General features: G+C 42.9%; 1 protein-coding gene across 1 annotated transcript in view; it reads left to right on the top strand.

The window, feature by feature from the left end:
• The window catches only part of tnmd (tenomodulin), a 56,894-nt gene extending 34,516 nt beyond the window's left edge, over positions 1–22,378 (top strand). Inside the window, exons 3-7 of the mRNA XM_083785837.1 lie at positions 981–1,121; positions 5,295–5,402; positions 9,349–9,511; positions 10,228–10,334; positions 21,061–22,378. Coding sequence (XP_083641963.1) covers positions 981–1,121; positions 5,295–5,402; positions 9,349–9,511; positions 10,228–10,334; positions 21,061–21,270 — 729 coding nt within the window. The 3' untranslated portion in view covers positions 21,271–22,378. The remainder of the gene's footprint in view (positions 1–980; positions 1,122–5,294; positions 5,403–9,348; positions 9,512–10,227; positions 10,335–21,060) is intronic.
• Positions 22,379–22,619: the final 241 nt, after the last annotated feature.

The following is a 22,619-nucleotide window of genomic DNA, read 5'->3' as shown; positions in this document are numbered from 1 at the left end:
TGAGCTTAACAAGAAGACTGACTTCAAACTTCCGATGCTAATGTGCCATAGTGTCTATATACTGTAGCAAATCACATAATCTTAAAAAAAAAAAGAAATGAAAATTTAAACACAAAATCAGACATTCAGTAATTGGGTCTTTGATCAAAATAAAAATGCTATAATGTGTAAAAATCACACCCGTGTGAAGTGAGGGGCGCTCTTATTATCGTACATCATCATGACGTGTGTATTTGCTTGAGACATGTGACGTAAATTCTCATTGTCAATGGGAATTAAATCTTTGTGTAGGACAGAAATACCGATTTACTCGTCCACATATGACGTGAATTCTCCATTCGTTGTCAATGGGAATTTAATGATTGTGTAGGACAAAAATCTACACTAATAGCTGAATATAGGAGGGGCTAGCAACCCAAAAAACAAAATCTAATAGTTTTTTCAAGGAAAAGTGTTGCCACGGAGACATCTGTCCATTTACACGTGGTTGACCCCTCGGTTTCTGTATGTGCAGGACAGGTGTACGAGCATCACTACAGGGCGCTGTTGTTGACCCCTTGGTTCGGTGTCCATTTATTGACAGCTAATTTTGATTTTAGTTTTAGTCATAGTCTCTTGAATAGTTTTCATTTAGTTTTAGTCACATTTTAGTCACCTGGAATGTTTTACGGTTAGTCTAGTTTTAGTCGACTAAATATCATAATTTCAGTCAACTACATCTACAGTTCATTTAGTCGACTAAAATGTATTTTGACGGTGCCTTGATGCCGTCGTAACTGATTTTACACAAAATTGCTGCCGATCTACAAACGTTATAGTTTTTATTTGTTGATGAAATTGTCAAGTTAGTTAGTTTTAGTCGTTTGTTAGTTTCAGTTCATTTAGTTTCTATTTAGTTTTTGTCAGTGAAAAAACTGCAATTTCTTTTGTCTTAGTATTAGTCGACAAAATCAACAGCGCCTTGGTTCCTGTGTGTGCAGGTGTACGACCATCACTACAAGGCAGTGTTGGACGGGACGGAGACGGACAGTGTCCTGGAAATTGACCCCGCCCACCGCATCGAGATCTTCAGAATGGGGAACGGAAGTGACGAGGTACTGGAGGTCCACGACTTCAAAAATGTAAGTTCAACAAAAGACAAAGTGTGACGTATTCACTCACTGGAAAGATTATATATAAGAATGATCACATGACTTCTTTCCCCTATGGCTTTGTTCACAGTCAGACTGCAGGTACTGATTTGTTTCTCATGTCTGATATTTAGGACTGATTGTTATTTGCACATGAACGACTGAGTCGGATTTGTTCATACATCAACGTCACAACTGCATTGGTTGCTATAGTAACAACACGATGGCATATCATATGCATGAGTCTCGTACGATGGGTGTCACTCGTGAAAATGAATAAATACAGCATCCTCACGACGCGTTTCTGCTATTTTTGGCAAGTGACACCATAGTATAAGTAGTATACTATGGTATAAATAGTATAACTCAGGCTTCAGTGTCCGAATCATGTCATTTTTGCCACACTGCATGCCACAAGGCACCTTGACTGTCTTCTGAAATCACTGTATAGTACAATACAGAGCTTATGACAGTAACACTGTCCGTCTCACCCCTCTCTCTCTCCATTTCTCTCTGTCTCAGTGTATGTCTCAACTGCCTATAACATTGCACATTGATATGTGCTCATGCGCCATGGCGCGCGCGCACACACACACACACACACACACACACACACACACACACACACACACACACACACACACACACACACACACACACACACACACACACACACACACACACACACACACACACACACACACACACACACACACACACACACACACACACACACAGGCTTGCTCTCCTTCTGTCAGTGAGGCGAATCAACCAGGGAGATTTACTTGATCCTATAGCCTGCACCAAGAGACTGATTAACAATTGAGGGAGCACTCTAATTCAAATCCTATTGTAATAGGAAAAAGAACAAGAATAAACTACATTTTTCATACTGAATATAGTGTGTGTGTGTGTGTGTGTGTGTGTGTGTGTGTGTGTGTGTGTGTGTGTGTGTGTGTGTGTGAGGGTGTGTGTGTGTGTGTGTGTGTGTGTGTGTGTGTGTGTGTGTGTGTGAGAAAAGGGATGCTGCGTGTCATTACACTCGCTAAAGCCACCTCTAAAACAATCTCCACAGAGCCCAAGGGCTGAGCAAGAAATTGAAAATTGGGGGATTATGCCATTAGGAGAACAGACCACAGGCAGAATCCTCTCACCATTGTTTCAGGCGAATACCAGGCACTTTTCTGAAAGGGATGGACGGACAAAGAACTGATAAGAATTCCTCAGAGACGACCAGACAGAGTTACATTTTACATTAATTCTGGGCTCATAAAATATTCATAACATCTGAATGAGCACTTCATAACTGCTACATGGCACATTCATGGGAATTAACTTCAGACATTCATCTGAAAACTTTGTTGAATAAATTGACACTGTTCGACAGCTGTGCCTCAAATGACGCGAGTGTTGTATGAACACCTTAATGAGAGCTGACATAAGAATGGTTTCCTTATTCATGAAATGTGCCAGATAGCTGTAATGAAGCTCTGAGGCTGGAGTCCTTATCGTGTTTCCTTATACGAAACTAGTCCTGCCATTATTTGAATATAACAAGATATCGGTCCAACAATCTTGTTACGAGTCGCTCAGGGCCTGTCCATGAGGTAACCTGGGGTAGCCTCCTGTGAAATCTGATTAGCTAACCCCAGTTCTACAGATCTATAGATATCTAGTTATTTAACCTATTATAATGCCTGATGAAGGTCTGAATGATGGAAACATTGCTCAATAAATCTAATTCTAAGTGAAAACAGTGTGCGGGATCCTTTTTTCTCTAAGTTCTCCAGTTCCAGTTATCTGACGCACCTGTCCACTGTAGGTGTGCAAAAGGACTTTTTTTCTTCTAACCTATTATAACCTAAAATAGTTGCTTATAATAATAGTTGTATTGAAAACGTATTTAAAACACAGTTATGCGGCAGCTATTACGTAATGGAGTGTTGTACTGGTATGCTATGATATGCCATTGATAAAGCACTGGAAGTGCTAATAAGTCATTGCTGCGATAATAAGTCATTGCTGCTTGATAACTTACTGTGACATTAAAATAAAATAAAAGGTTTTTGTCATTTTTCTTATTTTAGGTTTTCTGAGCTCATTAACACCATAAAACTTTTAACATTCAGTAGATTTTCTGTGGTTTGGGGTTTTCTTGCTCAAACAAGTGCTCTGATTTGCCTGTGGACTGTGATGTAACAGTCCACAAATCCCATATATGACATAACAATTTGCCAGCAGATGTCACTGTTGAGGGATTTTGCCTGTTTTCATTGCAGCTCAAAAGGCTTCAGAACAGTTCAGGTTGTGTGGGTGTAATCGAGGTCATGAAACCTAACGAAAAATAAAAATAAATGAAAATGAATGTCATGAAATGTCTTCCCTATTCTCGTACATGGCTGCAATTTTCTGCAAAGAGTGAACACAGGAGGGGGCCTAGTATAGAGCACTGTGGGCGGTTAACTAACTTTAAGTGGTTAATAAAGGTGGAGGTGCATCTTTAATGTTTGTGTCCTCCAGACAGTGCCTGCGCTGACAGTCCCTCATAGTGTTCGGGGGACATGCTGCTCGTGTGACAATGATTAGAACAGCCTCCACTAACCTTTCTCTGGGATTGCAAGGTACTAAGCCTCCAATCAAAACATTGCTCACAGACGTGTATACTGTCTGTAGACAGCCCACGGATTCCAGCACCGTCTCTCAAGGCCTCATCCCGTTTCCATTCCTTATGTATGTAATGATGTGTCTTTTTTCATTTTCTGCTTGACCAACTTCAGTAATCATCACATCTCATCACAAGATTGTCCCATCCTCCTTGCGCCGTGGCTTGCCATTACAGTAGAGCCCAAATTAAACAGCGACTCATCACCATAAAGCCCGGCATAAACATTATGCTTTTGTGTTTGAGACTATTAGTGCCCCATCTTCTCCCCACAAATATGAGATTACATGCAGTGCTCTTTGACAGCCATGTCTTGAGCAAGCCAGTGTCTGCTTTTCAGAGTGGCAGCGGCGCTACGCGCGGGGGGGGGGGATTTCAGCACCTCATATGGCCCAAGTTATCCGATTTAAAAGAGATGTCATAGCAATCACCGTGTCAGTGTAATTAAATTAAGATGGAATCAAGTCCATTTTCATGCCGCCGCTTACACAATCTTCTCTTGATACAACATTAAAGTGTCTGTGGCAGATGTAGATCCCGCAGTCTTATTCTCATACAGTATTCTGAACGAGCCACTCCATTCGGCAAAGGATAAATTGGATACAATCTGATCAGGCTCAGCCTTATATTCCAGCCGAACACCGCAGATTAACATAAGAGTGGTGCCGGGAGAGAGAATTAACAGGTCTTTCTTGTCTGCCGCCGAGGCTCCCTCCATGTCAGAGCGCAGAATGGGGAGCGAGTCCACATGGTGGGTGATCATCAGCTGAAGAGAGTGGCTCTCCTCACTTGACTGCACAGATTAAAAGAGTGACAGGGACCTATGACTGGCTAATTCAATGGGGGCACGCTCTGTAGAAAACACTTCATTCCCAACAATGCACTCGGCTCCTTTGTGAGATGTATCCCATAATGAAGTATTGTTCAGCCGCAGTGAAGCCCTCACAACGCTCAGCCCTGTCGCTTCCAGTAGCAATCGGCTGTGTCGCAATGGCTGAGCGAGCAGTCGTCGGTGTTGAACCACACAAACAACAACAACAGGAAAAGATCAGAGCACACCTCGCCAACTAGGTTTTCACTTTTAAACCAATTAAACCAAGCCAACTCCTTTCTTTCCCCTCAACCCCAAATGTCTTTGCTGAAAATAGTCAATCTACGGCCTGGGCCATGGCTCAGGCCGTTCGACCCCCGATCCTGACGGCTTTTAATGCATGTCTTCCCCCCATTTCCTGTCAGCCTAAAAAGGCGAAAGCCACAAAAAAATAAAGAATAAAATAATTAAGAAAATAGCCAATCTACAATCTCACAATGCAGTAGTTCGGCTATCTTTGGTTTTGCCAATTTGATTATGATGACATGCACAGAATAGGGACGCAAGGGTTCTAGTTGGTTAGAGTTTTGATTATCATCCAAAAACAACACAGAGAGGGCAATGAATATATGATAGGCCTACGATCCGAATGGCTGATTAATTTCTTTCTCCTTTTTTTTGTTTCAAAAAGGGAATCACTGGGATCAGGTTTGCCAAACATCAGAGGTGCTACATCAAGACCCAAACCCGGAGTCTTCCTACAGTGACTGAGGTGGAGGCAGAGGACACACAGTTTCTGGTACAGTATGTCTATGTCTCCTCAGATGCTCGCCTGCGCCACAGAAGTGCTCATGCATATAGTAGGCAGATATCAAGAGAAGAGCGATGTGAGCTCCACAAAAGAAATCCTCAGCCTGTCCATCTCCCCCGCCTCTCTCACTAGAAATATAAACTTGGGTTTGTAGTGCCTATGAAACCACCAGAAAGCTGCCCACAGACCCGTAGACCCTTTGTGGCTCACATCAAATGGTGTTTGCTGTCAATCTTGAGCCAATATTAATTTTTAATCATATCCTTCCAGAAACTCTACCCAAATACCCTTAAGGGGTAGAGAGGTCTGAGAGAGAGGTAAGCCATTAAAATTGTATTTAAAAAAAATACATTTAAAAAAGAGATGCTTTCGTCGTACATTTCGCTAGACTCCACTACAAGTTCAGCGGTTCATCTTTTTTCTCTGGGTCTTAAAACCGCACGTGAACTTCAGCAAGAGAGATGGAAGAAAATTCTATCAATCAAATATCCAATTTCCAGACACACTGCAATATGCTGAGTTGGCTATGTATTCAAAGAGAAATCCTTCCCTGGAATGTTTCTGCTGCTACCGCATTCATTTACATTCCACACCGGCATAGAAGTAACCGGCAATATCTGACACTCTCTGTTCCCCGCTTTATTCTGAAACCTGTATAAACCCATTGTCTGTACGTGCTAAAATCAAGCATCCTTATTTTACTTTTAAGAACACATGTTCTGGCTGAAAAACAGACTGCATCGGCCTTCTCTCATCTCCCCATTGTCTGATCCATGTTTACAGATACTAATTGCTCAGGCAGCACCATATGTCTCTACCATTTATGTTTTACTGTGGAACCTAATTGGCTTAATTCTCAGCTCTCAAATTAACTCATCTAAAGTCATAGAGAGGAGTGTGGTTATTTCAGAGAATTAAGCATAATAAAGCACATATTCATTCCCTAAACTCAATCCCCTGGAGTAAGACAACTATATATATATGGACTTGTAATGTTATTGCTTGTGATGTCAATCATCTATGATGTCCAGACAGACACTCTTACAATGAACCCCTGCAGAGCCGCATCATAAAAACAATCTTGACTGTCTGTCGGACTATCTGTGTGTCCAGAGCTATTCTTACAAACCACTGACAGTGGCAAGTGTTTCTGCACACTGCCAGTACAGGCCACAGAATGAAGTCTTCACAGTATGTTTTATTATACTTAACCACCGGACGGCCAATGAGACTGTTAAAGTTACAGCTGTGACAGTCAAGCAAACTAGAGTGCCTACAATACATTGGACACGGGTGTAATACTACTTTTGATGATTGTCATATTACTCCATCCTATTCACACAGACAAAGAGGAGGGGGGAAAAACTTGAATACTTTTCTCCAACAAGTGGTCAGTAGATGGCAGCTTGTCCTTGACACGACCTCCCGTCAGATTAGAGAGGCAGCCCGTGATCCATGTTGCATGAGAATCCTCCCACATGTTCCCCTGATGAAGCCCAGAGCAGGTCTCACCTCAGGTGGTGACCACATGAAGCTCACTGGGGTTAAAGCCAAGCACTAATGGTTCCTAGCTCAGCCACAGCCGCAGGCTTCGCTGACATGGGGCTCAGAGCAAGCGAGGCAGGCTTTAAAGCAGAGGTGAAAAACAATGGGAAAGAACTGGAGGGAAAACTGCAAGTGGCTGATAAGGAAATAAAGCTCCCGGGGAGTAGAACCTGGTGACAAACATGAATTGTTTACCAGCATTTGTTTCTTCATTTTCAATTTGTTCCCTCTATGAAACATTGGAGAAAGTAATCCCAGGGCTTTTCCCTCGCACCCCGCAACATTGTCAATGGATGACACTTGCTCCATTAAACACTCGTTTAATATTGATGACCAAAGCTTGCCTGCCAATCCAGAACCTCCCACACAGACAATAGGTGTAGACAGGAAAAACAATACACAGACAAACACAATGAAAAAAATAACGGAATAATGTGCATAGCTGTACTCAGTTTGTTTTGCTCCACTTTTACTCAGTGAAATGTTCCATTATTTTGTGTATGTGCACACTGTGTCACACTGTGTAAGTAAGTTGTGTGTGCTGTGTGAGCTCAGATAAATACACCAGGGACTGGGCCCACAAACCAAATTACCATCATTCACCAATGTCCAACACAGAAACGGTTTATGTCACAATATATAATGTATCAGTAGCAAAAATAAAAGAAAATGTAATGTATATTTTTTTGTTTGTCAACTGGTATTGGTTAGTCCCAATACTTGATTCTGATTGGCTGGTTACCGTTAACCCACACTGAACTGGGGAAGGGGAGCGCTTGATTGCCTTACAAACCCATGCCGTGCGGGCGTCTAAGCACCGCCCGGCTCATATGACTGTGAATGTGTGGCTCCAGGCAGCCCCGTAAAGACATCAAGCGCTATTCTCCCGCCTACTTGCGGAGCAAAACAAGGAAGTGATGTGGCTCGCTCTGGTGGCGCAAAGCGTAGCTACTTTTGTGAATTTAATAGTTTTATTAGGTTAATATTGCTATATGTTTGTAACCGTTTTAGAAAAGCAATAAGACACTCGAGGCCCCAGCTTACCGGGTATTTTACAATGGCTAGGAGGGTAGAAGACGTACGCCTTCCAGCCATTGTAAAATACCTGGTAACCTGCTTTACTTTACCAGCTCCCCCTAGCTCTCTACTTATTGCATACGTTTCTCAACTGTGAAGTCAATGTTGCATTTTGTAAGCCCTGTGTCGTGACCTCCGTTCACTTTTCAGGAAAGGCTCACAAGGTCCAATTAGAGAGCAGCGGATGTGTCGGACGAGTTTTATTTTAATTACTGCTGTCTAGGGAATTGTAAACACTGCATACTACTACCTCCCACCCACCAGAGCAGTCTGTCCACCGAGTCATCATTAGAATAGTGTGATCTGGCCCGGGCTAGAAAAGTGAGAGAAAACAGAGCACCGTCTTTGATCTGACGGAACGTGCCGAGTGTTGTGTTCTTTGACTGCTTTCTTCTCCGCAGTTTATCTATCGCCTTTATCCGCAAATGAAATTAGGCGATGAGAGCGATTGTGTTGGAATATAAAGAAGAGTGACAGCAGTGAACAGGAGGATGGGAGCATGACCTGATATTAATGATCCCTGCTCCTACCATAGCCCGCAGGATTCTACATCAAGCTTTACTAATGTGCAATTAAGCTTTAGACTGGGAGAAAATCACCTTGTAAAAACATTTGTCAAAGTGAACTGCTTTCCTGCTCGGCTTTGCTAATTAACAAGGGAATGGGTAGAGGGCTTTGTTTGTTTATGTATTTACATATACATGAAGAAAATAAATATCTGCACTGTTGGGGGAAGGCATTACCAAATCCCCTTCATATATCTCTATTAGACAACAGTGACATGCGGTCGCTATCATTAAGCAATAATAGTTTACTTTACAGCTCATGAACTACAGTATCAACAAATTAAGCCTGGGTGCCAACTGAGGCGCTGTGGTTTGTTGAGGATAGAGGGAAACACCAGGCTTTATTGTGTCTGTCATATTTAACGATATTGCCGCCACACTCAGAGCAATAAAGGCCACTGAAGTAATTTAAAAGTCAAATCGTCACTGTCTGTGAATTTAAATGATGTGAAATGGAAGGAGCAGCCCCGTGGCATGCGAGGATGGTGAAGACGAGAGAAAAGAGGAAGTCAGGGCAACAGGAGTCAATATTCAGGAAGTTGCCCCACTCCCCGCGGACAGGATGAGGCAATAGATAAAAGGATAGAGTTAGAGGTGGACAGGAGAGCAAACGCATGCCATACGAGGAGACTATACGCATGCAGCTTCAAACGGTTGTGTAGGCTCTGACATATATTATATAGCGTGTGTGTGTGTGTGTGTGTGTGTGTGTGTGTGTTTCTTTTTTTTTTTTCTCTCTCTGGCAGGTGGGTGAGGAGACAGAGGTCATGAATGTGAAGGTGGAGGACTCCCAGGTGTGGATGCCTGCAGAGGAGCCCATTGCTAACCGAGCCTTCCTTCTCAACTCCAAGATCTGGGAGATGTGCCAGGAGCTGCCCATCCACTGGATCCACCCCTCCCCCATGGGAGGTAAGGGCACGGGGGCACCTCTGCCTCTAAACGCAGCCCATTAACACTCCCATCTCAAAAGACACACCCCGTACAGTAGGTCACAGAATGTCTGTAGAGACGATAGGATTGTACCGCCAAACAAAGAGACTGACTCATTTTCCAGCGCCTTAGAAGTTTAAAGTGAGGGATGGTCATCTGGAGAATGCCCTTTTTAAAGCATTTTTTCTCGAGGGACGTGCAAAACAAACTCAAGGAAAATTGCCTATTGTCTGCAGTGTGCACTGAGTCACAACTGCATTACTGTTGCTTGAAGGCAAATAAATGTTGCCTTTATTCTTCACCGGATGTTAGCAATTAACTTCAAGCAGCAAAGAAAAACAAGCCAACATCCTGACTGCATGCTTTGCCATTTGTATCACTAACAATGGAATCGCTGTTACAGCGCGGCGCAATGCATCACCATCTGCTGTCTCGCCTGTTTCTTCCTATTTATTTATTTTTTACTTTATCTTTTTCTTTTTTTTCCATTGGCTCGCCTCTTAAGCCTGATTTATGCTTTGTTGTACGACGCTGTCGCTTATCGAAAATAGCTGACATGATCGGAAATGTACTGTGAGCTTACAGATCTGCCATTTTTCAGCAATTTCTCTTACCTTTTCCTCCGTGTTTCACTCTTGCTGCTGCTGCTGCTGCTGCCGCCGCCTGACATGGCTGAATCTCATCAATGTGTTCAGATGCCGAGTTCCATGATGTGGAAGACGTGGAGGACACACCTGACACAGAGGTCGCAGGTCAGCGATTCACCCGCGACGTTCAGGAGCATCAGCAGGTCAATGACTATGTAAGTGCTGTATAGGCCCATGATGATGAAGGCTGGCCTCTCCTGAAGCATGGGAAATTAAAACAAAAAAATGATTTGTATTTCTGAGTGAGTGTGAACCTCCCCGTTTGTGATTCATTGAACAGTTCATTCGGACAAAGCACCAGAGTGGTCAGAGTGCTGTAGGGCCGCAACTAGAGATTATTCCATCAATAATCTTTTGATTAATTGAAAAATTGAGAAGCGTTTTGAGATTCTTCCTTTTTCAATCAACAAGAAATTATTTTGTAACTGATGAACTACTTAAGGCAGGGTAAGTGATTTCCTTTGGTTATAATAAGTGTAAAATAGGTCTATATACTGATGGTACTCAAACTCATTGCTATAATAGTATAGAGTGTTTGTTCAGTAACAGGTGTCGCCATGCATGTCTCTCTTCTCTTTATTAAACAGAAAATACATTTTCAGGTCAGGATACCAATTTTATCCAATCAGGATATAGAGAACCCAGTTCAGGATACAGATTAAACAAGTGGAATTGGAAGTGATGACACAAATGAATGACTATGAGCAGACACAATTGGAACTGGGACAGTATACAAATGAAGCTGATAAATGGGTTCTCCTCCTGACTGGCTGAAAATGTATTCTCTGTTTTTTAAAGAGCTGGAGAGACATCAGAATGTACTAAGCTGGACAAAGCTACTTTTTGTTTTTTAAGCAAAAGAAAATCACTTACCCTACCTTTAAGCCCTATACGTTGTTGTACAACGGTGTCACACAAAAACAGCACGCATGTGTTGCTTTTTGATATTCTTAGTGAAGAGTTGATCATTTATAAATTACGGATAAGGGGTACAGGGACAGATGGGACTTTGAAGGAGGGGACAGAATAAATGATGGACTTCGTCTCAAGACTCAACTCTTCCGATTATCGTTTATTTATCTTTTATAATCGATTAAAATCGATTCGCTCGATTAACCGCGTCACCCTGTACAGCAGAACCACTCAGACACTAGGAGATTCAGTCCCTCATGGGCTATATAAGGCTGTACTTCAGAGCGCAGACCCTCACTGCATATAAATCGCTCACTAATAGATGTTAAAACAGACTTGGTGCACCAGAGGGCATAGCAATTGCTCTATATATCTCTAAGTAAGGCCAGTGCATTGAAGACTCCCTTAATGTCTCTCGGTTAATTGAGAGGAATATCCAGCTTTCAAAGGCAGCAAACTTCTCCCTGTATGGCTTCCGTTAAGAATATCTTCTTCTCACTTTGTTTCTGAAGCAGCAGCCACTGTACAAGGGCCGACTCCCAAGGTCACTCATTACTGAATAGATATGCCGAAGTTATTAATTTAGCATTAATTATGAAAGCATATAAGAAAGAATGGTCCTGCAAAATTACACATTTTGGAGCGCTGCGCGTAAAACTCAATACTGTACATTTAATTATCCTTGACTTGAAGAAAAGATCACATGCAGACACTGCATACACGGAACATTATGCAGTCACACAACCGTGCAAGCACGCCGCAAGCACGCACACACACACAAACACACTGCCTCATTCAACACAGACAATGTCGGGGCTGTCTCAGTGGCCACTAAAGCTAAATTTGAGGATAATGAGCTGAGCTCTGTCTTCTCCGTAGAGCTGTACAGAAACCGTGAGAGACACACAGTGGAATGAGACGCCCTATAATATTATTAACATTTATCAGGCCAGTCCCAGAAACACCCTGCTGCACTCAACAACCGCACCCACGATACGAGTCTTTCTCCCTCAACTTCTGTGGCTTGGCTGCTTGCGCTATGCAATTAAAACATACCAGGGGGATGAGAAACTGTTGAGGCTTTTGAAATGGTCCACCTTTATCAACTGAGTAATGAATACCCGCCGCAGCGCAATGAAAGACCACATCCAGACAGTGTTTGTGGGCCTGGCGATAACAAAAGCCTTTGTGACCAAGCAGAGGGGAAGAAGGCAGCGGACTGGAATTGGTAGGCGGAACCCTCGCCCATGCCAGTGGGATGCCACATGTATTATCCCAGACATTATTATTCCGGAGGCGCAACAGCAACTCGTTGCTAACAGGTGCGCACCCACCCACATACATCGAAAATTCGAAATGTGTGAGTGCACAAACGCAAAAGATAGACCCACCTGGACCCTTGCAGTCACGGATGCGAGTCAATTAATTTTTACTTTTACTATACCGTTTCTCTTTATCTCAAAATATTTACATCTTTCTTTTTTATATAAAATGTTATCCTGGGATTTTGTAAATCATTTTTTACCTGGTGCCAATTTCCTAAGCTATCCTGGGCGCTACTCTCCCTCTGTCAACCTGGGGAGAGCCACAATCTGAGCTCATGCTTCCTTCAATGCATGAGGAGTGAGCAGGCCGCTTCTTATCGCCTGGCAGGAGGGAGTTTCCCCGGTAAAGGACGTAGCGCGTGGAGGGAACACGTTATTCCAACCAGTTCCTTTCCCCTCCATCAGGCTGACCAGGAGTAGGCTGTATAGAGACCAATATTACTGCCTACTTTTTGTGAGGGTACCTACCTAGCAGTGATGTAAAGTAACTAAGTACTGTACTTAAGTACAATTTTGAGGTATTTGTACTTTACTTGAGTATTTCCTTTGAGTATTGATTATTTCTTTTACTTCTACTCCACTACATCTGGGAACCAACATTTTTACTTTTACTCCACTACAATTATTTGAAAACTTTAGTTACTAGTTACTTTGGAGATTTTAATTTTGATTAGAAAACATATTAACCACTTCAACCCTATACATTTCGGCCTTTTGAAAATAGCAGAACTACAAGCTCACAATGTCTCACCGCGATGCATTGTGACCTTGTAGATCTGCTGTTTTCAATATATTTTGTACACATTTTGAACTTGTGAAATGGGACATTCTGCAATATGAGTACTTTTACTTTTAGTACTTTAAGTACATTTTGATGCCGATACTTTTGTACTTTTACTCAAGTACATTTTCAATTCCATACTTTTACTTGTAACAAAGTAGTTCTAAATTGCAGTATTGGTACTTTTACTTAAGTAAAACAATTGAGTACTTTTTCCACCACTGCTACCTAGTACCTACTCTAGCATAGGGGACACACGGAGAACATGCAAACTCCACACAGAAAGGCCCTTTTGCCAGCCCCACCTAGGGTATTGGCGTTGACAAAACGTAGGAGAGGACCCCAGCGCCCACATAGCGTCCCTGGCGGGAATTGAACCCGGTACCTTCTAGCTGTGTGGCGTTTTACCTCTCTTTCTTTACCCTATACCTCACTTTCTCTCTCTCTCACACACACACACACACGCACGCACGCACGCACGCACGCACGCACACACACAAACATCCCCTCTGATGTGTCGTGGCCTTTCATCCACCTTCTATAGGTGACCTGAATCCCATCACTGAACTGCCTCTTTCCATACTGCACTCTTCTCTCGCTCTTTTTTTTTCGTTAGGCAGAATAATCATTAGCGTCCTTGTGACAGAGGTTGGCAGATATATGGGGGTGACCTTTAGCCGTAGCTGCCACACTTGTAGCCTGGTGTGTAGCAGAGCCAGCCCTGGATATCTCCAACTGAATAACTATCACCCCCGCAATTAAGGGTGGGCTTCCAATATGATTGGACCATGCTTCAGCATAGGCAATAGGCATGCACACGCGCGCACACACACATACTGGTAAACAGGGTTTTGGTGTGCATAACTTGTGTTTTATAGTAGGTCTTACAAATGTGTTGCGTATCGAAAAATGGCGATCGACAAGCTGACAATGTGTGTCGCCCAGCGATGCGTTGTGAGCAAAGCAATCCAGAGATTTCACACATTTATAGTAGTAGTGCATAGTTCCCACAGTGTTGTTTTTCCAAGAAGAGATAATGGGAAGAAAAAAGGGGGGGAGGGGGGGGTCGAGGGGATCAAGGCAGAAAAAATATATAGTTTGAGCTAGTAAGTAAAGGGGTTTCCCTTACATCGGATATTGTAGCCTTTGCTACAAAACGTACAACTTTTTACCACAACTAAAAGTTTTTTACAAGGTCCAAAAAAAAACATTTGCACATAGTACCCGAGATATATATAATTATATATATATATATATATAATATTAATATATATATATATATATAAATAAATGAAGGTGCATGAGCATAGCCACCGATGTGTTCTGTGCACTATATACTTGGATTAGATGGAGTGCCATAGTTTTCTACCTGAAAGGCCCAATTGAAATACACCACTTTAGTGAAACACTAAATAGTTGAGGAGCTTAGGGAGAGATAAGGGTGATTTCGCACTAATTCGTCTAAAAGCCAATTTTTGCACTGATGTAGCTAGGGCGTTCAAGCGGTGACCTTCGAGGAGTGATTTTCGTGCAAAACTAATGCTTGGAATGGATTCAGAATCATGAAAACCCGTTTGACACGTCACATGCTACTTAAAGCATAATGAAATTTATAGGTTCCTTATAGGTCGTTAATGGTGACCATATGGATTTGGCCGCTATGGCGACATCAAAGGTCGCCGGCTCGGGCGCCCTAGCTAAATCATTAGAGCACGCCCTGTGCTACATCTGTTAAAAATGTGGCGCTTTTAGACGAATTAGCGTGAAATATTCCTAAACTCTTCCACTAAAAATCATCCCCTCCCCTAACCCCTCCCCCATTATCATACAATAACAGTTGTTGTGGGCGTTGCTTCAGTTCAGGTGAGAACTGGAACTGAATTGGTGGGTGTGGCCACATAAAAACATCATTTATACACTTTCTGTACGCTTTTTTGAGATGTGTGTGTTTTTGGCCAAATACAACGAGACTGTTGGGGGGTGTGAGGGGGTGCACAGCAAAAAGGTTTGGGGACCGCTGAACAAAAACAGTCATGTGAAGGAGAGGTCAAAGTTGAACGAAAGTTGCGCTATATGGTAGAAGTAGGTCAACAATGAATACAGTACGGTATGTGGATTCATATCTTTTTGAGTGCCCCCCCCCCCCACTCCCCACCAAATGACTTAATAACTTAATATTCACCTAAACCAGACCTCCCACCACGTGACTCAGGCAATCAATTAATACTTTGCAACCACTATATTAATGGCAAGTATTTCCGACAGCTTTAGGTCCAAAGATCTGAACAAACCCTTTGAAGGACCTATAACATAAACTTGGACATTGTGGTACTGCAGCAAAAAATAAATGCCATGGACTGGTTATATGAAGCCCAACACACACCGGGTGCGCAGCGACGTGGCACAGGCGTTGCCGCGCAGCAACGCCTGAAAAATAGAACAGTGGCGTATCGGAGCGTCAGGCGAGGCGTGAACGCGGCGGCTGTTTTGACGCGCTGCGTTCGCAGACGGTGTGTGCAAGGCTTCAGAGTGGTGATTGAGGCTCAAACGATTACAAATAAGTTTGAGGGACATAGACAATATGATATTAAATATTAAAAACTGTTTTGCAACAGCCTTTCATACACTGTGTGTGTGTGTGTGTGTGTGTGTGTGTGTGTGTGTGTGTGTGTGTGTGTGTGTGTGTGTGTGTGTGTGTGTGTGTGTGTGTGTGTGTGTGTGTGTGTGTGTGTGTGTGTGTGTGTGTGTGTGTGTGTGTGTGTGTGTGTGTGTGTGTGTGTGTGTGTGTGCGCGCGTGCGTGCGAGCCCCTGGGGAGCACACAGCGGAATATGAGACATCTTGTCTCTGGCAGTTTAATTTGATATCAGAGAGGACATGATGAGCTCGGCTATGAGATTTAATAACATAACACCCGGCATGTGCTTCAAGCCTATGAAGAGTGGCAATCAGTGTGTGTGAAATAGCACCAACAACTGTGGAAATGAAAGGAGTCATGCTTTGATTCGCTACATCTTATTGAATGACTGACAAAGTTTTCTACTTGACAGACTCATTCATATCGTAGGCCTCTTAATATGCATGAAGGGGTGTGTGTGTGTGTGTGTGTGTGTGTGTGTGTGTGTGTGTGTGTGTGTGTGTGTGTGTCTGAGGTTGTGCATGTCTGTGTAATGACATCAGATGCAGCAAGGGAGTAATGACTTTTACTCTTCATTAATGCTGCATGTTTGTGACTGACTGCCTAAGATTTCCCAAAGTGCACCATTCTTATCACCACAGCATCCCACCTAAGGCGGGAACTCAAAGCTAGAGTGATTAATATGTGCCCTCTGTTTTAAAAGGATAGCTTTGATTAATTGTCTCTGAGGTGCAATAGCACCTATTGGCTATTTGTTTTGATAAATGCAACATCATTTGAATAAAATATTTTCTTCATTTTCCGGGCTAGTGCTCATGATCTTGTAGCGTCACACTTTGGGCTGTGAGAAGCAGATAAGATTAGCATTGGTCCATTGACAGCCTTTGTGTTCTTTCCATAATAGATTGTTGCCTGGAAGCTGATGACCCTAAACTCAACTAAAATAATAAATCATTAATTGCCTACCTGACTTTGTCAGAGCAATAAATCAAGCACACCTTATACATCATCTTTTTCTCCTTCTCTATGTGTTGTCCCCTGTGTTACCGGCATGTAATTTAACTCCATTCATCATCGTTCTGAACAGTTGGGATGGGACTTGTGAATTGAATCCTACTACTGCGTTTTCTCGTGAGACATTCTGGTTTGATTTAAGAAGTTATGGCGAGATACCAGCCACAAAGGAAAATGTACAGATCTGTACTAGTCTGCACCACTACATTTGATGTAAATACTGGTTCAACTTCTCATTGACTGGCTCACTGTACTGTACCATAAAGGAGTAGCTGGCTCAGTACCCTTGGCGCCTTAAAGGGACACTTTTTGCAAAAAAACATATGTTGATGACGTTTAGAAGATTTAGAACACTTTCCTGGGGGTCTTTATGTGTGTAATATGTGGCTTCCTGAACTACATGTTGTCTCAGTAAGACAGCCCTCCCCCTATCCACAAGGAAGAGCAGTGCACCAAAGCATTATGGGACTTGTATTCCACATGCCCGATAGCGTGTTGCGGGTTCGAGTCATTCCCAGTCTCTCTCTCCCCGTTTCCTGTCTCTCTCCACTATATCAATAAAGGCCCCCAAACCCCCAAAATATCTTTAATAAAATAAAGGTTGAGAACCACTGCTGTAAAACGCCCCTGTGCAGAAACCCAGCCACTACCCTGAAATCCCTACATTTCCTAGCAAGATTTAAGAATGACCTCATATCATGGCTCAATAACACTAACTGGTTAGATCCCTACCCCGGGTAGCCAACTTTGCATTGGATTCTTCTCTTGGGGTACCTCTTGTATTGCTTCCAACTTTATATATATATAAGGATTTACTTTTCCTTGTTTAGTGTTGTTTGTACAGCTTCCGGTGTGTGTGTGTGTGTGTGTGTGTGTGTGTGTGTGTGTGTGTGTGTGTGTGTGTGTGTGTGTGTGTGTGTGTCCACATGAGCCGGCCGGGACAAATAACATAACTCTATGCCAACGACGGGGCAGTGTGATTGTGTGTGTATGTGTGTCTGTGAGAGAGAGAGAGAGAGAGCGCGAGAGAGACGTGTGTGAGTCCGAGGAATACACGTACCCCCCCCCAGGGAATGCTTCACGGACCACTTGGGGGTCCACAGACCACATGCCTAATAATAATAATGTTGTGCCCATCCCACCTCAAAATACATACATCTATTAAAACACATCACCCACACTGTACATAATTTGGTGTTCATATAGTCGAACGGATAAGGCCTAGTATAAATAATTTCACCTTTAACAACATAAATATGCCAAAAACTAAATAGGGACACCAGGTTTAAAGTGGATAAGGTGGAAGGGAGCCGTGTGTTCCTGTGGGTCCAGTTCTCTCATAACAATGGCCCTCACATTCTGTATTCCCCACAGTGGACTTATGTTTTGTTCTAGTCTAGAGGCTGTTGCAAGTAGCTGACTCACTGTAAGCATGCATGGTAGAGAAAGATGCCAGCTCGCATCGCACGACATAGAGGTCCAAGAAGGCCTTCTTTGACTCTTTCGTCCAGGCTGTTTACCCATTAAGAATTTTTTTTTTTTTAAACATATTTGAAGGTTTTCAGAAAACTTAGGTGAGGATTTCGAAGGCGTTTTGTAGAATCAGCCTCAGTCCTAAATGTGTCTACGGAGGATTAGTTTATATTACTGCAGGAGATTGAAATGTGGGCAAACGCGCACCGAGGGCAGCCGCTGCCTCCTCAACTAGTGGGGCGAGTTAAGTGGCACTTCTCTGAACCCTATTTGGAGTTGCTCTTGATCAAAAGGCATGACACTCGGCGCCCACGGGTCTAGAGAGGGCATGAACCGACCATCACAATGGAAAAAGCCAAGGGCCATTAATTCTACCCAATTTACCTTTCGTTTGGGTTTCATTTGGCCCCTCTATAAATTGTGCCAGTGAGAGGAGCAAATGAAAGGATTCTTGTTAGGCGATCATTACTCCGCTAATTGCTTTAGGAATGTGCCATCCACTTAAAGTCAAGGTCAGAGGCAGGGCGCCGCGACGTAGCCAGCTCTAATCTGAATGCTCCAATGGAGGAGGGGCTACCATTTTGGCGCAGAGTGTGGGCCGTGACCGAGGGAGTCAGAGAGGTCAGAGATGAAAGAAACGGTGTAATTATGCTGGTAACCACCAGCGTTGGAGAGTCCCTTTTATTGAAGATGGCCCTGGTGGTGGAGCTAGGATCACTGGGTCAGAGAATGGAACACCGAGCAGCCAGGACTAAAGTGCTATACCTCTGTCGTGATGGAAAGGTCAAGGGCATATCATCATCCTTGGAGCTTAAATCTAGGTGTCCCAATTTCACCAACATCACGTTCCCTTTGTCACACAGCCATCAAGTATGGCACAACTTGTGCGTGATACATAAATTCTAATATTTTTGGACATTTTACCCTCCTTGCCTACAAAAGCAGGAGTAGGGCTGTCACAATTCTGAAAAATTACTGTATAGCTATACAAAGAAGTGTTTGACATATATTATCTTATAATCCTATAATCTTATACTAAAGAAAGGAGAAATGCAGAAATGGCTGATCTACACACATAGTCACTGACATGTTGCGTAAGCTTAGTTTTATTCAATTCTATGTTGTCACAGCTCTCTAAATTGCAGTGGTGTAAGTTTTGTAAGTAACTAAGTACTTTTAATTAAGTACTGTACTTAAGTACAATTTTGAGGTATTTGTACTTTACTTGAGTATTTTCAATTTCCAGTACTTGTACTTCTACTCCACTACATCACAGAGCAACAATGTGTACTTTTACTCCTCTACAATTATTACAAAACTTTGAAAACTCCGGGTAAGACAAGTGCAATACACACATCCTCCTCTCAGAAATATCACTTATATCGACCTCTGAAGTAACCTTGTGTTTGTCATTCCTAGGCTCTGTATGACAATTGAAATGGAAATGGAACGCTGGGCTCTGAGGCATGTGTAACATTGAATGTGGAACTTGGAACGCTCCACTCTAGCCGTGGAACTTGGAATGCTACACTCTAGAGGTTGAACTTGGAACGCTCCACTCTAGCCGTGGAACGCTCCACTCTAGAGGTTGAACTTGGAACGCTCCACTCTAGCCGTGGAACGCTCCACTCTAGCCGTGGAACGCTCCACTCTAGAGGTGGAACTTGGAACGCTCCACTCTAGAGGTTGAACTTGGAACGCTCCACTCTAGAGGTGGAACTTGGAACGCTCCACTCTAGCCGTGGAACGCTCCACTCTAGCCGTGGAGCGCTCCACTCTAGAGGTGGAACTTGGAACGCTCCACTCTAGCCGTGGAACGCTCCACTCTAGCCGTGGAACTTGGAGCGCTCCACTCTAGCCGTGGAACTTGGAGCGCTCCACTCTAGCCGTGGAACTTGGAGCGCTCCACTCTTGAGGTGGAACTTGGAACACTCCACTGTAGAGGAGAGACAGTTGGAACACTCCGCCATAGAAACCCCCCCCCCCCCAGAGTGTGAACAGAATAAAGTAAGTTAAAATACCTACCTTATAGAGCGTCACAGTCCTGCCCCCTCGAGAGCCCCGGAAAATAAATCCCCATTAATTTTCCTCATAGACTTTAGGAAAGTATTTATTTAAAGACGTTTACGCCACGGACAAAGCCAACTATTGTCGTGACCAATCATGACAACAAACACACATTTTTTTGTTGTTTTTTTTTCTTTGTAATTATTTGTTTGGTCCAAAATATTGTGTGTGTTGTCATGATTTGTCACGACAAGAGTTGGCTTCGTACGACGCTTAAAAGGTCTTTAAATAAATACGTTTTGAAAAGCCTATGGAGAAAATTTATGGAGAATCATTTCCTGGGCCACTCGTCGTTCTGAAAGGGGGAGGGACTGCGACGCTCTATAGGACTAGGCTAAAGGACGACTCGGGAAGGGTCGTGCAGAAGATAGAAGACTAGAACGACAGAAGAAACCACTCTACCACTTACCTCCAGCCGGTCCGGCTCCTCCTCCTCGACGACCCCCCCCCCCCCCCCGAATAGAAAGTGCTATTTTGATTTACTGTCTGAATGAAGAGACTGAAATCTGTTGTGAAAATTAAATTAAATAAAGAAACCTCTGGTTATTCAAATCCTGAACATTGACTCCTGGGTCGTTGGTTTGGTATCAGTCACCACGGTACTTTTACTTAAGTAAAACAATTGAGTACTTTTTCCACCACTGCTAAATTGTGACCCCGATCTCCTTTTTAGAGAGACGTTGGAATCGAGCTGGACAACCGTCTGGACGAGAATGGCTATTGCTGCCAGTACTGTCGCCGTGGTTACCGCTACTGCAGACGCTACCATGAGCCCCTGGGAGGGTTCAACCCATGGCCGTACTACTATCAAGGGGGACGGGTCATCTGTCAGATCGTCATGCCTTGCAACTGGTGGATCGCCCGTATGCTGGGGAGGATCTGAGTTGGAAATGTGTGTGACCTGTATGGCATATATTAAGGTCATTTTCGGTGCTATTCTCTCACGGTCAGTATTGCCAAAATAATCCATTGGCCATTTATTATCCAACGATCATATCTAGGGCTGAGCAATATGGAAAATAATTATGAATATATGAAATTCACCTGAAGACCTTCCAATAGTGTTAAATACCACAATGTCTGTAATTGTGGATCTGTGGATCATGATTCAAAATATTACGAAATAATCCCAAGACATGATCACACAATGATAAGGCAATAAGCGATAAATACTGACACATTACCCGGCCGGCTGGCCCGAAGCACACCAAATGTTTCTTTTCTCAACAGCCTGAATCAATTTGGGAATTGTGATTCTTTGTTGAAAATGCTAGTGCATTTTAAAAAACTGTATTTGTTCAGTGTCATCCTGTGCACTGAAGTGCAGTTGTGTTTTAAAAATCAGTGTGTTTATATAAATATTCGGCCCTGCATTTGTTTTCCTCAGGGGTTACAAAGCAAAGCTTTTTATCTTGATTTATTTTTGAGTATTTTGTATTCTGTACTGTATATACACTACAAGAATTGTAAAACTTCAACTATAATTATTGCATATGCTAGACATTTAATTAATAAATATATATCATCTCTGTTTTCAATATCAAGATGCACAATGCTGCCTCTTCCCCTTGAATTAGCGCTACAATTAGTTTCTGTAGTTATTGTTGTTTTGCATTGTTTCATAGCAAGCTTTAAGATGTGTTCAAAATCACTAGTGCCCCAGTTTAAACAGCCATATCTCTGAGAAACTTCCAGCATTAATTCAGCAAGGCTGGCTGACACAACTTTCCGCAACCAAGACTCAATGTTCACATAACTATAACAAAGTGGAGGCATTAAAAAAGCTGTATCTGTATTTGTTTCCCAAGATTTGTGCAAGTTCTGTGTTTCCTTAAATCCCAAATAGTTTCCTGGTGCATGTCAAATCAGCTGCCGTTGTAGAAGCAGGGAAACACCTGCAAGGATATGAATTTGGTGCAATGCTGTCAGACATCTGTTATGCTTCCCTTGTAACCATGAACATTTGAATTCAATTAAATGGTATGTCCAAATGTCCTGACTACTAGAATCAGCAACTTACTATTGTTTCCATTTCCTCACCTACATGCCTTCTATATATAGGGCCGGGCCTTAATTTTCGGGCCTGTTGAGAACCCTAGTTTTTGCCCGCTGCCGGGCGCGGCTGCCGGGTGCGGCTACGCTAATGACTTTTATATACTGTTACCAAAAAAAGACTTCCTCTTGCACTTGCATTTTCAGCAAGTGTAAAATCAGTTATTAAAACGGCATCAA

This window comes from Protomyctophum parallelum, assembly GCF_964188405.1.
Source record: "Protomyctophum parallelum genome assembly, chromosome: 16".
Lineage (NCBI taxonomy): Eukaryota > Metazoa > Chordata > Actinopteri > Myctophiformes > Myctophidae > Protomyctophum > Protomyctophum parallelum.
The sequence above is the reverse complement of the archived record's forward strand: the minus strand, read 5'-3'. Positions and strand labels throughout refer to the sequence as shown.